The sequence below is a fragment of the Cyprinus carpio genome, chromosome B7 (genome assembly GCF_018340385.1).
Source record: "Cyprinus carpio isolate SPL01 chromosome B7, ASM1834038v1, whole genome shotgun sequence".
Taxonomy (NCBI): Eukaryota; Metazoa; Chordata; class Actinopteri; order Cypriniformes; family Cyprinidae; genus Cyprinus; species Cyprinus carpio.
The window spans coordinates 16,716,090-16,738,748 of record NC_056603.1 but is presented as its reverse complement, the minus strand read 5'-3'; the positions used below and the strand labels follow the sequence as shown (position 1 = coordinate 16,738,748).

Sequence of the window (22,659 nt, the reverse complement as noted above, 5' to 3'; positions counted from 1 at the left end):
GAGCTGTGATTGTATTCCATTAGACTCCATTACCTTGCACAGGTTACAGAATTCCTAATGAACCAATAAAGCTGTCATTAATGCTGCGAAGGTGGGGAGCAGGAGAGGTAACACTCATCTTCTGTCACTTCAATATTGAATGCAATACTGTGCCAAGCACCACACGGGCTGTAATGACCAGGTGTCAGGTGACACGGCCTGCAATTATCACCATGGAGATCAGACAACTGGTTTTGTAGACAGGGAAAATTTACAAACACATTAAATAGCTGTCTTCATTTTAATGTCATTCTGAAATAATCTCAGCAGCGTGGTTGCCATGGTTAACTCATTAGCAGCCCTGGTGAGTGGATGAGGTCCACTGAAGAGAGTTGTGTTCTTACAGCTGTTTACAATTCCCTACAGTCTGATTGGTATTTCCATATGATATGCTGCTGAAAGCATGCATGATCATTACTGGAAGTGAGTGTCACCGATAAACAAACAAACTGAAAAAAACTTGAATCAGCTATCAAAATTTAAGCAAAATTCAACAAAATATAATAAAGTGAATGCTGAACACCATGAGGGTGCCAAAACCCCAGACATCTAAGTGACAGAACCCATAATTTCAAACATCCTCGCTCAGGTTATGCTAGGCTCAAAACATCAAGAAACCTGCACTACATACAAGTGCCTGAGGACTTGTAGAGAGCTTAAGGGCTTAGAGGCACAGAAGATGGCTTCAGGTCCTCTCAGCTAGAACAGTGTTTCAACACAAACTCCTGCTGTTGACAAAATTGCATTTGACATGAAACAAGAACCAGCGTTTATTTTATGTATTTATTTATTTGTCCCACCTGAAGGTAGCTAGCTTGTGGGTAGGCTACAGAAGAAACCTTTTGGCACACAATATACTGTTATACTAGTTCTTATTTAGAACTACTACTGTGCAGTCAAATCTGGATTGTACAGAATAGATTACATTTATGCTAATGTGTCTTGATTTAAGGCTTAAGCCCAGCATTAGGAAATATTAAAGGGCACATATTATGCCCCTTTTCTATAAATCTCAGGTGTCCCCAGAATGTGTCTGTGAAGTTTCTGCTCAAAATAACTCACATATAATTTATTATAACATTTCAAAAATGTCAATTTTGAGTGGAAGCAAAAAACATGCTGTTTTCATTCAAGTATCTTTAAATGCAAATGAGCTGTTGTTCCCCGCTCCTTTTCCAGAATAGGCTTCTGCCTTGGATACTCTGCCAAAACAAAACATCTGTTTAGTTTTGATTATAATGTCTTATTTGCATGCATTTTAAAGCCATATCAGTTTAAACTTTTGATCTATGGTTTTCTGAGCGCACATATCCGAAGCACACGAACAGGAATTGGCTGTCACACAGCATGTGAGTATTAAACTAAGTTCTCTTTCATGTCTTATTGTGCTTAAACTATCAAATACACACAAACACAGTTGATTATGTCTGTGAAGGTAGACAGCTGGGAAAGAAATCGCATGTTTATATTAGGTCTGTGTATTAGGTGACAGCAGCGTAATATACATTATCCAGTGCTGTCTATGCTGTTAATATTAGTCAAACAATAAAATAAAAACAGAAAATCACTCACTGCTTTTGACTGAATTATTTCTGTAGCTCTAATAAGAAGACATTTCTTATTTGAATGCTGCATTTAAATGCTCTAGCGTGAAGATAAACATGGCGGTTCACTCAGGGCAGGGTCTCTGCTAATATGGCAGTGTCAGCAGTTGTGGGCGGGGCATGTAAAAAGTGACTTCACTTTGTACAGATTCTGCTAAAAAAAATATATCTAAGAAAGCCTCAAAGCTTAGCTCATGACTGACTCAATATCACAAAAACTTGTACTTAGACTTTTTTTTGTAAATATATGTTACCTAAAAATAATAAGAGAGAGATACATAGCAGTTATATCAAGGAATAATAATAATAATGCTACTTATCTTAACAATACACACATTACTGTACTAAAGTTTGGGGATCTTTTAATGTTTTTTAAAAAGTTGTTAATGCTTACCAAGAATTGAACATTGTTAAACAGTATTGTGAAATATTAACACAAATTATAAATGTCTTTATGTTAACTTTTAAGCAATTAAATGCAATTCAAAACATCCATGCTAAATAAAAATTTGAATAAAACAATTTACATAAAGTATTTATTTGAAGGCTTCTGTATTTGAGGAGCATATGTAAAGATAAATACATGTATATATACAGAATTTATGCATTAAAACCATTAACACACATTTCCTATGGTTTGCCTAAAGCAACAATGTGTGTCAAATCTGTGGCTTGGCCAGATAACTTCAGCAAACAAGGTAAGGATTATTAGCATCCTGCCCATTATCTCTCATGATTGCTTGTATAGCTGTAATAGAATGACAGATACACCACAGATACCTGAGAACAGCCATTATATAAAACAAGCAAAACAAGCGGTAGATACACTCTGCCCACACCAACCAGCCTCCAGAGACATGCTTTCTGAAATGACAGCTGACCATGAGATGAATATCAAAAGACTTTCTGCTTTACAAGCAAGTGATATTTGAGAATCTGTTATCTAATTCGCTCTTTCTCCCACAGACTTGGTGCCATGCTATCTCTTAACTCTCACAGTGTGCTGGGGAGAGATATGGAGGAAATAACGTCTGCACCAGTGGAAGCTTACAAAGTGTCTCTCTGTTTTCAAATGTCTCCACTCTGAAAGACAGCCCTTCGATAGTTAAGGGAGAGAAGGGAATTTAAATAAGAGATGGGGGACAAAAAAATTCCTGTTGTCTGTGAAACAACTGTTTATTTTCTATTTCCCCGGCCTGTCAAGTTTGGCATCAGGTGCGTCATTTGAAATTGACACACAACTCACCGTTAGAGTCATGATGGAGATTCCAGCTGATGAGCCTGTCATGTTCACTTGTTTCAGCTTGTCTCTCTCAGTACAGGGCCAGACATTATAAAGAAATATTTTTCATTCATTGAAAAAGGAACAGACTATCTTTCCCAAATTAAATGAGCGATGGAACAATAATTGCAATCCTGAAGGACTCCACAAAACAGTTTAAATCTGTTTGGACTAAACTGCCTAATATGGAGGACAAGAGTTTAATTACTAGCTCTAATCTTCTTGGCTTGTAAGCAATTCTGCAATCTGAATTTGCTTTTTCTCATTAGCATCCTAGAACAATAGCAGCACTCTGAGCTTGTATTCACCTATAGCATCAGTAATTAAGAGCGGTTGCTTTTAATTGAAAAAATTAATCCATTTTTAAATCAAACTGATGGAATCGCAGCTTTTTGTGCCCATGTCCAATGGGTTAATTCTGTCGATCTTTTGCACATCCTAAATTAGTTCTTAGATTAAAACAGAACAACACCATGTTTTTCTTCCCCCCTAACCGGTGTTGACCAGTGTTGGGAAGAAAAACACTAGTTCATTTTTTTAATATAGTATATATTTATAAATGAAAAAAATAAATTAAACTGATTATTACATTATTTTTAATAAATTTTAAAAATGTATCATTTAGTACAAAAGAAATGAGGGGCTTTGAATGTATGATCTCAATGTCAAATTCGGACAGGTGAAGTTATAGTAAATACTATAAAAGCACCCTAACCAAGTCAAAATACAGATTATAGTACATGGACTTGAATAGGTTGATCACTGTTTTGTTAAAATATTTATTTTCTTGAACTGTCTGAATTAACTGCTCGCTTGAATGAATCATACTTTCCAATACATTGAGGGCAAAGTCCAAACTGATGCTCTGAATGAATCAGACTTTCCAATGCTACATGAAAGAAAAGGCCATCTGAATGATTTTCCAGTACAATCTGCGAAGGAGAGGCTGGAGTTGGGGTGTTGAAGAAGAGAGTGAGAACTTACCTTGAAATCAGATGAACCTATGCTACTGACAAACAGCAGTGTTGCTATTTAGTTACTGTCAAAATTGAATAAAGTATATAATAGCACGATCATTTACTGGGTTGTACAAATTTAAATGATTTTATTACTAAAACATATTGTCTTCTAATTTGACAATTTAACTGAAGTTAATAATTGTTGACTATTAGGTCACACTGCAAAGTCTTTTAGGTTCCTGTCTCTTTAAATGCACCAGAGTCCACTGACTTTTAAACACACATGTCTTTAATATTTTCATGGCCCTGATGTGTAACCTTTATTATGTAAACACTCTTACACCTTCTTGAAATGATCCTGTGAATGAGTCATGGGTATAAGTGAGCATGCTGCCTTCAGTACAACATCTGGATTTCACCATAGGTGTGCAGTCTCAACGGAGATGACACCAGCTAATATGAGAACTGTCACGAAAAGGACAAATGGTGACATTCAAAAACTTTCTGTGGGTGGTAAATTTGCATTCATCTTAAAGGCATAACACATTTTTAAGGTCTAATTTGTCATTTTCACAGTTTGCTCAGGTACTGGGGGGTCTTTGATTAACTCATTCCTTGTGTGACAGAGAATCATAGAAATACAGTACTTAACTGTGGAGGAAAAAAAGTACTGGATATTCAAATAAGTCAGAGTATTTGTAAATATCCAGCTATTTTGCAAGCATATGTTCAGCAATGCCATAAAGACAGACCAGAAAACCAGAATAAATTGGAAATCTGAGGAGTGTTGCAACTTGAGTTGCAAATTAACCCATTAAAAAAAATATATGTATATATATTTTTTTCTAATTCAGAACGTATTGCACTTTTACCATGATTTGGCTCGTATTGTTAGAAGCTTAAATCACCATTCACTTTCTCCTCAACACGCATTGTTCTCAGCCACACACACAGATATCCTTTCACTTGACGTTTTCTAATGGGTTTGACATAAGAGCAAATGTGACTGTAAATAGATTTTTTTTCAGCATCTGGAATTCCAGTATTCACATTTAAAGTGACAGGTCACCCAGAAATTCTCATTTATTCACTATTTACTCTTCTTGCATCTACTCTTCTTTTTCCCGAAAATCCTAGTTAATGTTATCACATTCGACTAAAATTTAGTGACGTTGTTCACAAAGGGTATAACTACTTCTCAATTTTGTTTTGATAATTTTCATACTTTTTGGGGGTAAGATTTTTCACCGTGTTACACTTGTGGTGTTCCAGGGCAAAAATAACCTGGACTCAAAAAATTGCTTATAAATCACTCATTGTGCTACATTATCACCAAATATTGGATTCAATCAGTCATTTTTGGCCCAGGAACACCACAAGAGTGACTTTGTGCCATTTTGTACAAAATAGAAGCCTTTCAAAACAAACTCCTTGATTAAACATTAAAGTACACTAGTGTGATAAACAGTGCAAATTTTCATCAGTTTTTATTTAATATTGTGAAAATTATTAATAAATAATGCTTTTTTTCACTCAAAAAATGAGGTGCCTACTCTCAGATAAACAAGGCTTATGATTAATCAGATGTAAATATAAATACAAAACCAGTCCTAAATTAAAGAAAAGAAGTTGACAAAAAGATTGAATCCAGTATTTGGTGATAATATAGCATGATTGATTTATAAGCAATTTTTGCCCTGGAACACCACAAGTTTAATCGGGTTTTGAACATAATAACAGGGGTTACTATAGTCATGAAAGATACCTCAGAAAGTACAGTTGTTGAGGAGAGGTGTGGTATTACTTTTCAGACTTGCAATTTTCACCTGGCAAACAATAGAACAAACAGGCAAAAATCTCATAGACTTGTATTGTAGGAGAAAAAGAATATCATAAGACTAATATAAGAATAAGGGGTGGGACTTGTGTTAATAAGGAACCACCTAGCAACTGCATAAACTTTCAGAATACCTTAGCAACCACATAGCAATACGCCAGCAACCTCCTCAGCAATGCAGTAGTGAGTATCCCAAGCACCCCTCACGATTAAGAAGATTTCAATTTTCTTAATTCTGGTAATTACATATAAGCAGTATGACCAAATATTACATGGAGGGCAGAGATAATAAAAAAAAAATAAACAAATATTACATGGAGGAGGGCAGAGCTAGACAAAGACAGCTTATGTACTACATGCTGTATTTCATTACATTCAGCACAATTCCCTCCACCGCCTGCTGACAGTCTATACTAAGTGTCAGTGTGGTAAAGCAATACTATAAGTGTGTTCTAGACACTCGGTGGGGAAACCTTGTTCATCTCTATAGATATTACCATACTGTTCTCGTTGCACGCACACTTTTGAGCCTTCACTTAAGGTCTCCAGATGTCAATGTTGAATTTCGCTTCCACAGAAGCACTTATTCCTCGACAAGTTTGAGATGTGGATAATTGGAGGCTGTTAAAGGGGCCAGAAAGGAGTAAGGATGTTATTTTAGTCTTTGCCTGCTTCAGATTATGACTTGCTACATTAACTATAAGTGCAGGTAGAACTGAGGACACATTACATTAGGTAGCAAAAAAGTTAACACCTCGTCTCTTCTCCTTCAGTGGCACGGAAAGACTCAAAGACTGTCAGCATCCGTCATACATGGGTGGTGGAGACAGAGAGGTACTGGAAATGAGCTTAAGTGAAGATTTTAGAAGTTAAACAAGGTAAGAAAAGGGAAAATAGAGAATACAATATATTAAGAGGTACATTTTGGCCATTGGATGCTAAAGCTGCTGCACTATCATCTTTATAATGCAACAGGACATTACTCAAAACCTCAGTCAGTAATAGCCAAAATATCCACTGAAGCAGAACACAACCTGATGCTGTTTAAACATATATTTAAACACACAAAATAATAGGTGTCTAGGGACTTTAGCTTCTGGCACGTTATGCTTGGGTGCACCGGCGCATTGACCTTCTGACTGCATCTGCAAAGAGCAGTGTGTAAATGTCTTCTGCAAAGTAAAAATAATTTAGTTTGGAGTCTGCTCAGCTATATAATCAAGCTCTCCTGAATAAACCACTTTAAAAAATGAAACTGCTTTAAGGTTGGACTGGAGGATCTGAATCCCCTCTACAATGACCAGCTAATCTTAGCATACAACACATTATAAACCTCTTAGAACACAGAGACACGTAAAGAAAGATATCTGCCCTGGGGTCATCATTGGTTGCTGAAGCGTGTCTGAAAGAATAACAATCAACAATAACAACACCTCAAACATAACTAAAAACCAATGAGAAAACATCAAACATACTCAAATCATAAAAAAGACACCAAGAGGCAAGCGTCCCTAGAAGGTGCAACCAAGAGGCACAGCAGTCTTAGAAATGTGCAGTCAAATGTGTAATTTTAGTTTAAGTCGGCATGAAACAAAATTGCGATAGTATTTTCTTCAGTACTGTGAGGTATATCTGAGTGAAGCGGGTTCTCAAAAAAGAAAAAGATATGTAGGGCAGGAGCTGATTTTGTACATCTGGAATTGATTGGATTGTTTGCTAATTGCTGCAATCTCATGTGAGCATTTTTGATTAAAGATTACAAGGTCACATGAATTTTAAAAAAACATGCACAAATAAATAATTAAATAAACTGCAATATTTTATAAAAATATCGTAGTCAAAAACACTGCAATAATGGTGACTATAAATGCTTTAAAGGGATAGTTCACCTAAAACTGACTCACTGTTGTTCCAAACATGTATTTATAAACCACACCCTACACACAAAAAATAAATACAAAAAAAAAAAAATAAAAAACAAATACACCCTTCTGACACAAAATAACTGTCACACAGCCAGTATTTACTGTATATACACTTAACATTTATAGAGGTAACATACAAACACAAACAAATACAAAAAACTGTAATACAGTCCACTTAAGTAAAAAACAAACATCTGATAAATACTTTAATAAGACCAGTACAAATTTCCCAGTTGAAGATGAGTCAGTATTGGTCCCTATTGCAGATGTAGACAGTATAATATTGCTTAAAAATCTGTTTAAAATCAACAGAACATTTGTTAAATGCACCGGTCCCTTTCAACAGGTTGAAATACAAAAGGAGAAAGCAATTATTCTTGTATATATATAATAAGAAACCAACCGACTCTTTCACAAACTACCCATGATCCCCCTCCCTATTTCCTATATAAAACAAGACCTCCACTGCAAAGACAGAAACACATAAACAAATTTATAACCAAAAAAAAAAAAACAAAACAACAATAAAAACAAAAAAACTTGGAAAAAATGAATCATTTGCCTGCCTCTTCAGTAACAACACAGCAGAAATTAAATGTTCCCCAGACACAGGAAACATAATCATCATGTTCTGAATGGGGTTGTTTTGAATATTGATGTGAGAGTTGGCATTAAGGCATGGGGATGTGTGGGAGGGCTGACAAAAGATTAAATAAGAAATCAAAATGAATGGGAAGAGCAAAAGGGAACAATTGAAAGAAAATGGGTGGCAAGAAAAAAATGATAATGCAGGTGATGGGAAAAAATGAAGAGGGGAGGCAGGGAAAAGCAGAGGTACTGTATAAACACATGGGTGCTTTTGTAGGTCAGATAATAGATTGTAATGTGATGTGTCTAGACCTTGTCAATTTATTTACATCCAAATAACCACTTAAAAAAATTAACAACAAACAACAATCGTCTTCATCATTCTAAATGTTTAAACTCTTGTTCTCTTATTACTTTAGGAGTCACTAGGCATCAAAGGGGCTTTTTAGTGCCCATGTGACCCTCAAAAGTCATAGGGTTTCAACAATTGAGTCTAACAATAGTCTATGAACCTGTACAAAGTCATGTGTTTCTTTTGATCAATCATCTATGTGCCATCTTGGACTATAACCAGGAATTTACTGGTTGAGACAGAGAAGCAGATTTTTAGATGAGATTTCAGGTACAGTTTAAAGAACCACTTCTTCCCCCCCACAAAACACCTAATAAGCTGAAAAAAAGCTACTGAAAAAAAAAACTGTTTGTGTTTATCTGTCTGCTGAGGATTGTGTAGTCTGTGTCCTCTTCTGGATTCAGCTGGGAGATGAAATGAAGGGGAAAGTGAAATGCTCGGGTGCAAGCTACGAGTCTTTCGTACATTCCCAGGTCTGAAGAATGAACAGTTTAGGGGATCTGGAGCTGCAGTTCTTCTTCCTCATCTTCATCTGGGTCACTAAGGGGGGCGTCTGCGTCTTCAGGCACAAAACGCGAGGAAGGTGATGTCCTCATCTTGCCAAAGAGGCCAGGATTCTGCTGACGAAAAAAAATAAAAAAAAAAAAAAAAAAAAAAAAAAAAAAAAAAAAAAAAAAGAAAGACAACAATGAAACCAAGCCAAACATAAGTTAAATTCAATATTATTTCATATAATATTATTTAATATTATATTAGGTTATATAAGAATATCTAAGTCACTACAAGCATAAAAACATTAAAAAATTAACAAAATCAAAGAAACAAAACTCTGTAAGGAACTCTAAGCGATACAAGTTCTTGATCCATTCTTGGTTACATCCATTAGAATAGGAACAAGTTCTGGGAATCAAAGTAACTGTACATCCTCCATTATTGCTGGCATGACAACCACTGGCAAACAACATTAATACATGCTAATAGATAAATCAAATATATCAGTTCAGTTGGCTGAGGTCAACCGTGCATCAGAAAATAAATGCTGGCAAAATTTCTAAATGTAATGTTGAAATAGATATCCTTACAAAATCAAAACAAATCAAAAAAAGCAAACAATAAGAAACCAAATAGAATAAAAATATAATAAAACAATGTTTCATAAAATATCTCAAAATATATATAAAAATTTGAGAGTATTAGAACGGCAAATTGAAACAGCTGGTCACCAGTACACGCAGTTCTTTAAGACAACACCTTTCTGTTCCGTCACTTTTTTCATGCCCATCCTTTTTCTTTCAGTCTCCCTCGCTCTGTTTTGCATCTTTATTCTTTTCAAGTACTGTACTGTATTTGTTTGTGATGTAACTGTAAGGAAATAATGGCCTTGTGGCATATCAGTAAAACATTTCCTGGCTATTGAAGTGCTGGCAGTGTAAACAGGCAATGTAAAACAATCAGAACAACAAAAGCAAAAAGAACGAGAGGTTGATGTTAGAAAAGAAGGGTGAGGAAAAAACATTCATCTTGTCTTTGAACAGCTGATGACTCACTATATTGTTAGTGTTTGTATAACTGAACAGATGAAAAGCTTCTTGCCTCTCAGGGGCAAATAAATGCATATAAGGGCCCAGAATCCTCCACAGAAGAGGGACCTACTGCCAGGAAACACTAAACACTGCTAAATTACACATTACACTGTTTTGACCACAGTGCCTCACTCACAGAGGCTAAAAGCTTTTTGAGTCCAAAGCTGAACAAGGCTGCAATTTACACTAGAGATCATAAATACAGAGACACGCAAACAGTGAAACAAAAATGATTCTTGCTGAGCCCACACAGTGACTCATGCCATCAGGCATTATCTGAAAGACCATGAATATTTTAGCATTCAGATGACAGACAAACAACATGGAGATAATTATTTAAAATGTAAAATTTAAATACATATTTTTCTGTCTTTTTTTTTTACTGTGTTTTTTAAAAGCTCATTGCCAGGGATGAAAATGCCATGTGACTAATCACTCTGGAGATAATATATATATACTATACACCGCATTCCAAATTATTATGCAAGTGATACTGTATATCAATAGGATTTTGGTACAATAAAGAGTTAGATTTTTGTTTGTGCTGTTTTTCACATCTTTTTAGATAACTGGTATCAATCTCAGACAGGTTTGGTCAATAGTTTGCCAGGTCTTCTTAGGTAAATGGAAACTCTACTTAAAGAGGTTGTTCCACATTATTAAGCAAGTCACAGTTCTCATGAAATATGGTGAGGAAGAAAGATCTTTCTGAAGATGAAAAGTATGAAAAATGCAATGTCTTGCAAAAGGCATCAAAACAAACAATATTTTGTGAAAAGCAAATAGAGATTATTGAACTGTCAAAAGATTTGTGAGTGACTTAGAGCACACGAGATCTTGGTCAGATAAAGATTTATTAAGGAAAGTTTCTGTCAAACAAATGAACTGTATTGTAATGCCAGCTATAAAAAAGATGAGTCTCGAGATCCTCTCCATGCAGACTGATAGTTGTGTGTAAAGCTGTGTTTTAGTCACTTCTAACCAAACCTCACAAAGAGAAACCTGCACAGTGGCTGTAGAAACACTTTTTCAAACGGTTTAGCAAAATGGTATTTATGCAGCATAGGATAGTGTGTTATCCTGCATGAAAATCCTTTTATTTCCGAAAGCACTTCATTTTATACCACAGCAGAAAATGGTCAGTTATAAACTCCACATATCTTGCACCCTAAAATGACCTTACATCTCACTTCCCAATATTCCAACCCAAATCATCACCCACCGCCTCCTTGCTGATGTTTCAGTCTCATTGGAATAGGATGGCCATTCCTTATCGATCAAAAATCCATTTATCTGAACCATCCATTGTGCTGCAGCATTCGTAAGTGAATAAAACAATTTAAAAACAAGTCTTCATGTGTTTCTACAGCCACTGTGCAGGTTTCTCTTTGTGAGGTTTGGTTAGCAGTGACTGAAACGCAGCTTTACACACAACTGTCAGTCTGCATGGAGAGGATCTTGAGACTCCAGTAGCTTCAAACACCTGTCTGCTGCTCAGCTTTTTTACAGCTGGCATTACAATACAGTTCATTTGTTTGACAGAAACTTTCCTTAATAAATCTTTATCTGACCAAGATCTCGTGTGCTCTAAGTCACTCACAAATCTTTTGACAGTTCAATAATCTCTATTTGCTTTTCACAAAATATTGTTTGTTTTGATGCCTTTTGCAAGACATTGCATTTTTCATACTTTTGCATCTTCAGAAAGATCTTTCTTCCTCACCATATTTCATAAGAACTGTGACTTGCTTAATAATGTGGAACAACCTCTTTAAGTAGGGTTTGTGGCATTTACCTAAGAAGACCTGGCAAACTATTGACCAAACCTGTCTGAGATTGATACCAGTTATCTAAAAAGATGTGGAAAACAACACGAACAAAAATCTGACTCTTTATTGTACCAAAATCCTATTGATATATCACTTGCATAATAATTTGGAACGGGGTGTATATGCTGTCACTGCATGAATAACCACCCAAACAAACCACCTAAAATACCATCAGAAACTCTGCTAACCCTTCAATCCTCTAATTCATCAATTTTAAAATAATAAAAATAAAAAATTTAAGAACCATAGGTATGATATTATCTATCCTGTTTTGATGTAAAATGCTACACCATGATTAGAGTATGGAATTGACTTCTGCACTACCAAACCAAAGGAAACTCAATGTGACCAATAGTCAGGCGGCTATGTAATTGTTCTACCCCGACATTATTGGCACAGAGACATGTTTCTACTCCAAAGACATTTTCATTATCCTTTAATCAATAAACAAATACACCATAAATAAAATCCCAATCCAAACCAAAAAAAATTTTCATTATCCTTTGTTTTCCTTTGTTTGATATATTTATTAATATATCACCCTCTTCTCCTCCCCCACACGCTAGTACAAAATAATGCAGAAATACTGTGCCGTTCCCTCACAGAGCTGATGAGTTGCCTGTCAGTCAGTGGAGGTGTGCTTTAAGTGCTTGCCTTTTAATGTCTGGAACCTCAGATAAGAACACAACTGGTGAGCTACATTAAAGCCGCACAGAAACATACCATCAGCTCTCTAGATCAGATCTCTCTCACGCAAAGCCCCATCACCATGCCTCCGTCTAGCTCATTCCTCCACAGAGAACCATATCTGGCACATTCCTCAGAGCTTTCAAGCTATCAGGTCTACAAAGTGCTTTACAGAGAATTAACACTGTCTCACACACACACACACGCTTTCATCTGTGTCCCACCCCTGATCTCCGTGATGTTAACAAACCCTGCTTAACCCTCATGTTCTGCTACATGTACACGCTGTACGTATCAAAAATATTAATTGTAGTTTAGAAATAAACATTATTTTACTTTCAGTTCTTTTAAAGTCAACACAAAATGACCCCATTTCTTTTCTTTACATACGTCCTTAATGCCACTTTAAATTGCAACTAATTCTGCCTAATTTTCCTTTAGCTGATTTTATCAAACCAATTTGTATTTCAAAAGTTTCCATCTAAATACCTAATAGATACCACTTTTCACAATATAGTTAAGTGCCACCTTTTTTTTTCTTATTGCATGTCCTGTTTCTCCAGAAAATACTTCACATTATTGATGTAAAATGGTTCATAAAGGCCATTTTATGTTGAATTTAATATGCTCCTCTGACCTAATTAAAACCAAATGGGCATATATTATTGGCCTTTTTATTATCAAAGTGGACATGCACATTTCAGAAAGTTGACTGTTATTCAGAGTCAAATTAGTGGGCACCGAATCTGCTTGACTAATAACATATCTTTTGTGTTCCACAGAAGAAAGTATTATGAAATTAGAATGACATTAGGGTAAGTAAATGATGACAGAATTTGCATTTCCAGGTGAACTATAACTTTATGTAATGTACATTGTTTAAGCTACTTGAAGAGACCTGTGGTATTTCAAACTCCAAACAGACCATGAGGGTTACAATCAACATACACAGGCAACAAAAAGTTTAACGCATATGGCATATGTGTCACGACTGGGTGTGCACGCAGACCTGGCAAGCTGCTCTACTGCCTGCAGGGCTTCAGAGCAATGTCTGCTCTCATATATCGATTTACGCACCAGGTTTATGATTATAGACTGAAGCACATACAGTCAATTACTATCTAGAGAGAGTGAGAGAGAAAGACGAGCCAATAAACGAAAAAAAGAAGAAACAAAAAAAGTCCACAAATGAACAACAAGAAAAGAAGCAGAGAGAACAACAACGAGCCACTAAGGGTGAACAAGATGAGAGACTGGGAGTTCACAGTTTTCCAATGAAGAAAGAAGCAAATAGGCACAGTGGGGGTGCCAAATGATGCTGCCGGTGGGCTGAGCGGAGCTGCCGTCTCATGCTGCGGGACTAACAGACAGACAGAGCTGCTGCGAGCAGGATGCCGGGCGGGTTCACCCTGTCAGAGGAGCCAACCTCAATCATGAGATCTGATCCTCTTCTGCGTGTCCACTGTGTCCACGGCAGATACTGTTGTTCATGGTATTCTGGCTCCAGGGCATAAACTGGGTGGAGTCAGAGCCAGCTGGGAAAAGATGTGCCTCTGAATTTCCTGTGGCATCAGATACGGGTATGAACTCCAAGTCAACTCAACGACTGAAGCACTATCAGTTCCTTAATACTGTCATTTCCAGCCTTCTCCTGTCACCTTGACAACACTTACTCCAAAATCAGCCTCTAGACCATCCTCTGTCTCCATGACAACTTGGACAAGCGCTCAGCTCCATCTGTCACCCTATCCGCCCATGGCCTGCTCCAATAGCGCTGAACCCTGGCCCAACTCTCAGAGGGGCGGTCTGATTGTTCTCACATCCTTTCTTCAACTCCTTCACTTTCACTGTGATGTATGGCACTTACTGACAGCATAGTAAGCAAACTTTACTCCCAACAAAGTTCTTCAACTTTTTTAGCAAACAGAATATGAACAGAAATGTTATTGCTCATACTTGGGGTTACGGGTTTGTTCAAATCCCTAAGCTTAAGCACAGTATTTTATAAACATTTTTTTTTGTTAAATCTAATTATTGACTCACATTTATGATGCCTCTCAAAAGTAAAAAGACTGTGTAAACATTAAATATGTAAGTTTTCGCCGCTAGAGGGTGCGTATTCAAAATAAACAAAGACCAGGTAGCGTGGTTTGAAGACGCCAATGACTGAGTGTGGAATCATGGGAGTTGTGGTCTTCAACCCCACAGCCGATGCAATCCAAAGGGACTCTGGCAGAAATCATGTTCATTGATGAGCTAATGGATTTATTAAAGTAGTAGAATGAAGCATGGTACTACACTGTTATGCAACACTGTTCTAGTGGTTTATGGATATTTTAATAAAAAAAAAATCTTACATATGGTGCCTTCAAAAATTCTCTGTAAACACATCTTGTATTACATTTAGTAATGAAAGTGAAGTGTTTTTAAATACTTATTCCTTAAATATGGAAGAATATTCAGGACTATTTTCAGAAGGAATTGCAAATTGTATTTTCAGTTGTGTTTTACATATGTGGATGCATAAATTGTGACAATCTAAATGCAATTCTAAATCTTGCATTACCCTTTGAATTTTCGCTTTCATATACGCACAGTCACTGCCACATTTCAAATGTAAAACTGTATTTCCCATATCTTACGAGTTATGAGCCTGTCATATTTAAATAGCAATATTAATTACCACATTTGCTTTTTCACTCTCTCTGCGTCATGCATGTAACCTGCCAAAACTCAATTGGAATCACAAATCCTTTTGCATTTGAATTTCTGATGTCTACATGGAAAGCTGTCAATCAATGTGAGGGGCGGGACTATACTATCGGCGTGTTTGTAGTGGAAGATGACATCACTCACAGACAACCGTGCCGAATGCTTTGATCAATGGAGGTAATAATGAAAAGCTCCGCTAAAGGCAGCTGCTAATCAGTTCGTGCCCATGTCAACGAACAGACAACCTTCTTGGAATAATACACAATTCTGTCTCCTGTCTCCACAATCCCCAAATGCAGTGATTATCCCCTGCTCATAACTTGTAAGATATGGGAAATACAGTTGCAAATGGACTTTGCTTTTTCATTTGAAATGTGGCAGTTAATGTGCATACGTGAAAGTTCAAACAGTAATGCAAGATTTGCAATTGCATTTAGATTATGTCACAATTTATGCATTCACATATGGAAAACAATTGAAAATACAATTTGCAATTCCTTTTGAAAATTGCCCTGAATATTCCTCCATACTTAAAAGTAAAAAATTGATAATTGAACTATTTAGGAACAATTCCCAACTCTAGAATTTCATCTGGCAGACAATAAAATGAACAATATATTTTTTAAAAATGACAAAAGGACAGATTTATATACAAGGACAAGAACATCACAGAGACATGGGGGTGAGCTCTTTTAACACGGATTAGTAAGTAACCACACAGAATGCCCTAGTAAACCAAATAGCAATGCTCTAAAGGCCACACCAACACCTTAATATCATGCACAGGCAAGCACCTCTACATTACAATTATATTTTATCTCACGGAGTCAGCTATTTTCTTCTCAACAGTCTGGACAGAATCCAACTGACATCTCTTCCTATACCCATAAAGGAAAGAAAACTTCTGCAAGGCTGCATATTTCAGATAAATGATTTATGTCTTCACGACAATCTCATAATTTAATCATATGTACCCGCGCAGGTGTGAAGTGGAGAAATTATGACGTGTGAATGTCTTAATCATTAGAAGCTTTCCATCAAAGTCCCTCTAAACACCTCCACGCCGACATGCCTGTCACTGTTCTCTCCAGCTGTGGGGGGCCTGAGCCCACAACACTGCTTCAAGTCTCCCTGTTACTACGGTAACCCACAGCCAGGCAGCCTGGGATTGGCTGCGGGTAGATGCAAGCCTGAATGCAAGCAGAATAATGAGAGAGTGAGACTGAAAGAGAGAATAAGCCGAGGGATCGTTGACAGTTTTTACTATAAACCTGCCATCTTATTCATGTTGTTGGGTAACAGAAAAGCTTATCCTGTATTCATTACTGATCAAAAGAGATCTGAACTGAACACAATATTCTCAAAGGTATCGCACGGTTTACAGAGAGACTGCCGAGTCGGTGGGTGCGCATGTATTTATCTGGTTACCTGGATTGTAGATGCTCCAGCTGAACTTGCAGGTTCTCTGTCTGCTCCACCTGCTCATCCAAGGACCTCTGTAGCTTTCTGGTCTGATTATGAGCCTCATCCAACTGAAACGAATGCATAACACTTATTTTGGGGATCAAAATTAAGGATGACAAGCAGACCTTGTCTAGTGTGAAAGCATTTCGGGCCATTTAACGCTGCTGTGTCTTCACTATAGCTTACATTCACTGATCATAGTGCTGGGAGGTTTGACCAAAAATCTGTATCATGGTTTTTTAGGATTCTGGTGGTTTCATGGTTTATCACTTACTGTGCCTTTATATGAATCAGATTACATGAAACAGTTGCAGAACCACTGCATTTTATTCACAAAAAAACAAACATGCTACATTATAGTATGAGCAGTTTTTAATGTAAATTACAAATTAGATTGCATAATTTAAAAAATTAAAGCAAAAACCGAATGGTCTGACCATCGCTTTGTGAATACAGTATATGCTTAGTAAAATGTATCTGCACGAAACAGAAACAGCAGATGGGAATTATATGGAGGTAAGATGAAAAGAAAATACCATCTGAACTTTCCTTCAGAGATACATTCATATAAACCCCCAACTCCAATTCAGCATTTAGGATCTTCTTCCAATATTTTGCACATGGTGAACAGTAATCTTGCTCTGCCTGTTACAGTATCTTCTTCTCTTTGCGTTCCTCTTTAGCGTTGGTTTATTTGGCCTGTTATTAATCGTTCTCTAACCACTAGCCAAAAGTGTATGCTGTTAGCAGGGATCTCCTCTCAATTCATGATGCTGTCTACATTGCTTTGCCACATGTACTGGCATGCCATTTTTTTTAGAATTCATACCGTGTGCAAATTTAAACCGGTTCACGATGTGAACCAGTATATCGCCCAGCACTAACTGATCGTATGTAACTAATCCAAATATTATCTAGCTGATGATCAAAATTGTCAGTCCAAAGAAACAGGAAGAATCGGTTGAAAATGATGAAATCAAATAACCGTATGCTATCATTTGCCAAGCTTATTTTATATCTATAAAATGTAAAATATTTTAAAACCTAATCACTATGTTGAAAATGTTTAAATATTAAAATAAACAATATAATATAATATAATTTGGTGATGGGGTCCATGCAAATGTGAATAAAATGATAAACTATGGTTAAAAATACTGAGTCCTGTATTAGATTGAAAAACCTTATTTTTGAGGCCTGTATTAGATTTAAATAAAAACAGAACAACAAAGAACATACTAAAGCAATGGTCAATATAATTTTAAGTGAATGCTTCGGTTCACCTCATCTTCAGCCTGGCCCAGCTCTTTCTTTAGTTCCTCCACCCTCAGTCGGAGCTTCTTAACTTCCGTCTCATGCTGCTCCACACGCCGGTTAGCATGTGCCAGCTCGGCCATCTTCTCTTGGTACTGTTTTTTAACCTTAGAGTGTACATGCCGCAAATCTGCAAGCTCCTGCAAGAGAGCAGACGTACTGACACCAAGCTCCAGATAACAGAATCAAATCATCATTACCAACATTACCATTTTTTGTTTTGTACACTTTGAAACAGAATCAATATAAAAAAGTGTGTTTGTGTGTGCTTTGGGAGGGTATCATACACCTTATTGGCCTAACTCATGAATATTAATTAGGGCTATAGCTATATTGGGATAATAGTCTTCTGATTGTACTTTACATTCACTGATATACAGAAGCCTCTGGCCTGTATTTTTTTATTTGCACTGCAGTCAAGCAAAAAGCTCTTGAATATAATTATTGTTGCCCACAAAAGTGTAATGCAATTTCTAAAAGTCCTATAATTTGTACTATATTCCTGCTTAAGACAAAAGGTGCTGTTAGCATTATGAAGTGCTACAAGGAAAACACATTCTGAGCTATCTTCAATAGGCCTAGATCAAAGTAAAGATTTTCACATGCTATCCTTTTTAGAGAGAGAATGCAGGTCACTTAGAGCTGGTAACTTATAAAGTAATGAAAAGACAGCCAAGTACCTTCCTAGACAATAATACAATGGGAGACAGTGCTTCAGGTCTCATCACAAAAAAAGGGACTGTGACGGGGAGCCCAAGTCATATCTAATCACCAAATAAAATGTCCCATGACCAACAAAGAACATTATGTTGCTAACAGAAGGTGAATTGCCCCCCTATAGTGTTTGTTTTCTCCTAGTATTATTATTTTGCTGCCATGGGAGTCTATTGCAGCTTGTAGAGCAGCAGAGTGAAAAGTTTAACACAGTTATTGTTATGTTTGCATAGTACAAAGTTGTGAAAAGTGCCCCACTATGACTCAAGAGAACAGTGTGTTATATCTATTTTATATTACAACTATATTACTACTTGCTCTGCCTCACTTTTTTACAGTATACAGTTTTTGGAAACAATGTGAAAGCACAAATATTAAACTATCATTTTTTATTGCCTACTATGAAGGCCATGGAAGTATCTCTTTACATCTACCATCTTGAAAACCACTCAAAACAGCCACTAGAAACTGTGCCCTGATTAGGATCCGAAAACCGCAGTCTCAAGTACTTAAATCAGACAAGACAAACTAACACTGACAATGTCTGCTGTATCCAGGTATTTGTCTAAGTTGATCTTGCGGTCAGACAAGACATGATGAGGCATCCGAACAGAGGCAGTTCCTGGTATGTGCTGTTCCATAGCCCATATACTGTACCAATCAATGAAGAAAAACAAAGACAAAACAAACTCAAATCAAATGAAGGGTGCCTGTGGAACACACTCAGATTTTTTTTTTTTAAATCTATTTAAAACAAACAAAAGATCTCTTTACATTTCCAATCCACCATTCAGGCATTTTGCTTCAGATTGTGTAGATTAATACAATGATCTTTAACACATAACACTGTTTTTAACATTTACACTATTGTTCAAAAGTTTGGGGTCAATAATATTTTTTTAAAGAAAGCAAGAATTCATTTAAGTAGTTAAGTGACAATTCCATTTTTTAAAAAAGTTGTTCTTCTGAACTCTTTTTTTATCAAAGAATCCTGAAAAAATGTATCACAGTTTCCAGAAAAATATTCATGTTTAATTATAAATGTTTCTACGACAGCAAATCAGCAAATTAAAATTATATCTGAAGGATCATGTGACACTGAAGACTGAAATAATGGCTGCTGAAAATTAAGTTTTAACAAAGGAATAAATTAATCAATAAAAAAACACATTATTACGGTTTCTGCATTCTTAAATAAGCAAAGCCTTAGTGACCACGAGACTAAAAAATAAGAACGCTAAAAAATCTTACTACCCCCAATCTTTTAAACAGTAGAGCACATATTACCTATATACACAGTGCAAGGGAAAAATAAAATAAATATTTTTAGTAAAACAAATCTATTAGTGGCACAATAAAATATTACATCCAAAACCATTACTTAAAAACAAAACATTTCAAAAAATAACTTAAAACATCATTCCTAAGATAAAGTGTTTGAGTATGTGTTTTTCTCAATAGATAAAATAATAAATAATTAAAAGAAAAAAACAATAAAGAAATAAAGACATACATACATACATCCATATATAAATAACCTACATATAAGTTTGCAGGCAAAAAATAAATTCTAATGTCCATGTAAAATGCAAGAGTTTGTGCTTAACATTGGCACCATATAGTAGTATGGTATGACACAACCACTTCACAGTTAAGTCAAGTACTTCTGCATATCTCTAGGTGAGAACTAACCCAGTATGATCTACTTAGTGTTCTGACCTTCTCCCATTTCTGTACACACACAGAGAACTCATACAAACCTCTCTGTGGCCATAACAGTGAGGAACAAAGAGAGAGAGAGTCTAGGGAGATCGAGGGGGGTGGAAGTCAAAGGGAAGCACCAGAATCCATAAATAATTTAAGAGGATAATCAAGTAGCTAGACAAATCTCATTCAAAATGTACCTCCCCCATCCCATGAGCAGCCAAACAGTATATTTGTTTTAGAGTGGGAGCACGTATGCACACATACATGGAGATTCATACTTTTTTAGTGCCAATGGTTCAACGTGAATATTTTCATACTGATATAAAAGATTAGACCTTAAAAGATAGGAACAGCATAAGAGGACTCAGAAGAATGAAAAGCACACACACACACACACACACACACACACACTTATACTCTCTAAGCCACCTGGCAGAATGAGAAACCCATGTCGCTGTGTTCTATTGATTTCTGGGTCACTGGAAAGGAGGACAAGATCTACTTGTGTTTTTACAGAGAGAGCAGTTACACAGCATAGTTAACCCCAGAGCAAATCACACTGCTCTGTATGTGAAGCACATCGCTCAATATGACCTGCTGAGGTGCTGTACGTACATGCATGTGTGTGGGGTGATCAAAGACTATACAAGTGGTTTTACCAAATCAAAATGGTCTTTTTGATGGAGTTTTTCCTTGATATTTTGATGTTAACAAACCCATTTTTTCCCATTCCATCTATATATACAAATTTAGAATTTTTTTATATTCATTATTATTATATTATAATATTACTTGTTTAATGATTATAACTTTTTAATAAATTTCTTTTAAGTCATTTTGTTCTGGGTTGGTTGTAGAGAGAGTGAAAACTAAATTATGTAAAAAGTATCTGAAAAATAACTGCTATAAACTGTTGAACCAAACACTGGATAGCATATGCAGCGCTGCATATCCGTAAGGAAGACTGACTGAGACCTGATCATGTCAGTCAGATCTTAACAAGAGGCTTAACAACAATCTTGCAAGAGGTTGTTTTGAAAGATGGTGCTGCGGAAACTAGATTTGACCTGAAAGTAGCTTGCCACGTAAGCATATAGTTATCCATTTCATGTTACATGAGCAAAAAACAGCCCTTTAATTTGAAAGGCAATGGCCAAATCAATCTCCTGATCTAAACCCAGATTGAGCATGATTTTCACTTGCTGAAGACAAAACTAAAGGCAGAAAGACCCACAAACACACAACAACTGAAGTCAGCTGCAGCAAAGTCCTGGCGCAGCATCACAAAGGAGGAAACCCAATCTTTAGTGATTTCCATGAGTTTCGGTTCCTTGAATTAAAGCTTAAAGTCTGCACTTCAATTTGATTTTAATTCTATTCTGGTGGCATACAGAGCCAAAATTATGAAAATTGTGTCAGTGTCCAAATATAATGGAGCTGACTGTAAATCTACACTGTTATTTTAAATCATTTACCCAGACACAGATTGTTTAAAAGACATCAAAACAGTGCTACTCCTGAAAGAAACAACACAATATCAATGCCTGTCACCCAGCTTACAACATAATTTGTGAAATGATAGACAGACAGTCAGGTTAAAAAAAAAAAAAACTACTTTGGTCATGCAAAACAGTGGTGAAACATTGTATGTGAAAGTAGAAAACTTCAAAGAAAAAAGAGATTAGCATGAAAAAGAGCACAGAAACCGTCTGAAAAGATGAAAAATAGATGTTAAGTGGGAGGAAGGTAAAATTACAAATGACATATTGAAAAAAAAAAGGAGCCTGTGATTTTAACAGCCTTTTCCACTTAAAAGTTAAATTTTTTATCTGGGGTAATTTGGGCCTAGCCATCTTTGGTGAGTGTTTTGATAGTGAAAGAAAAGTGGAAGGAAAGAGGGGGCCACATCAATAAAAAATACCAATAATTCAACAAAAATCTACTACACCACAAAAAAATACAAAACCAGAATAAAATAAAAAACAACAAATCAACACACAAAAAACTTATAAACACAAAGATTTAGACATATGGTTCTACACACAAGGGAATACAACGAGTGG

At 36.1% G+C, this 22,659-nt stretch overlaps 1 protein-coding gene across 1 annotated transcript in view; it reads right to left on the bottom strand.

Annotated features, from left to right (window-relative positions):
* Positions 1-8,920: 8,920 nt before the first annotated feature.
* The window catches only part of ccdc102a (coiled-coil domain containing 102A), a 58,840-nt gene continuing 45,101 nt past the window's right edge, over positions 8,921-22,659 (bottom strand). The window contains 3 exon segments of the mRNA XM_042727558.1: positions 8,921-9,218; positions 16,825-16,929; positions 18,145-18,315. Coding sequence (XP_042583492.1) covers positions 9,078-9,218; positions 16,825-16,929; positions 18,145-18,315 — 417 coding nt within the window. The 3' untranslated portion in view covers positions 8,921-9,077.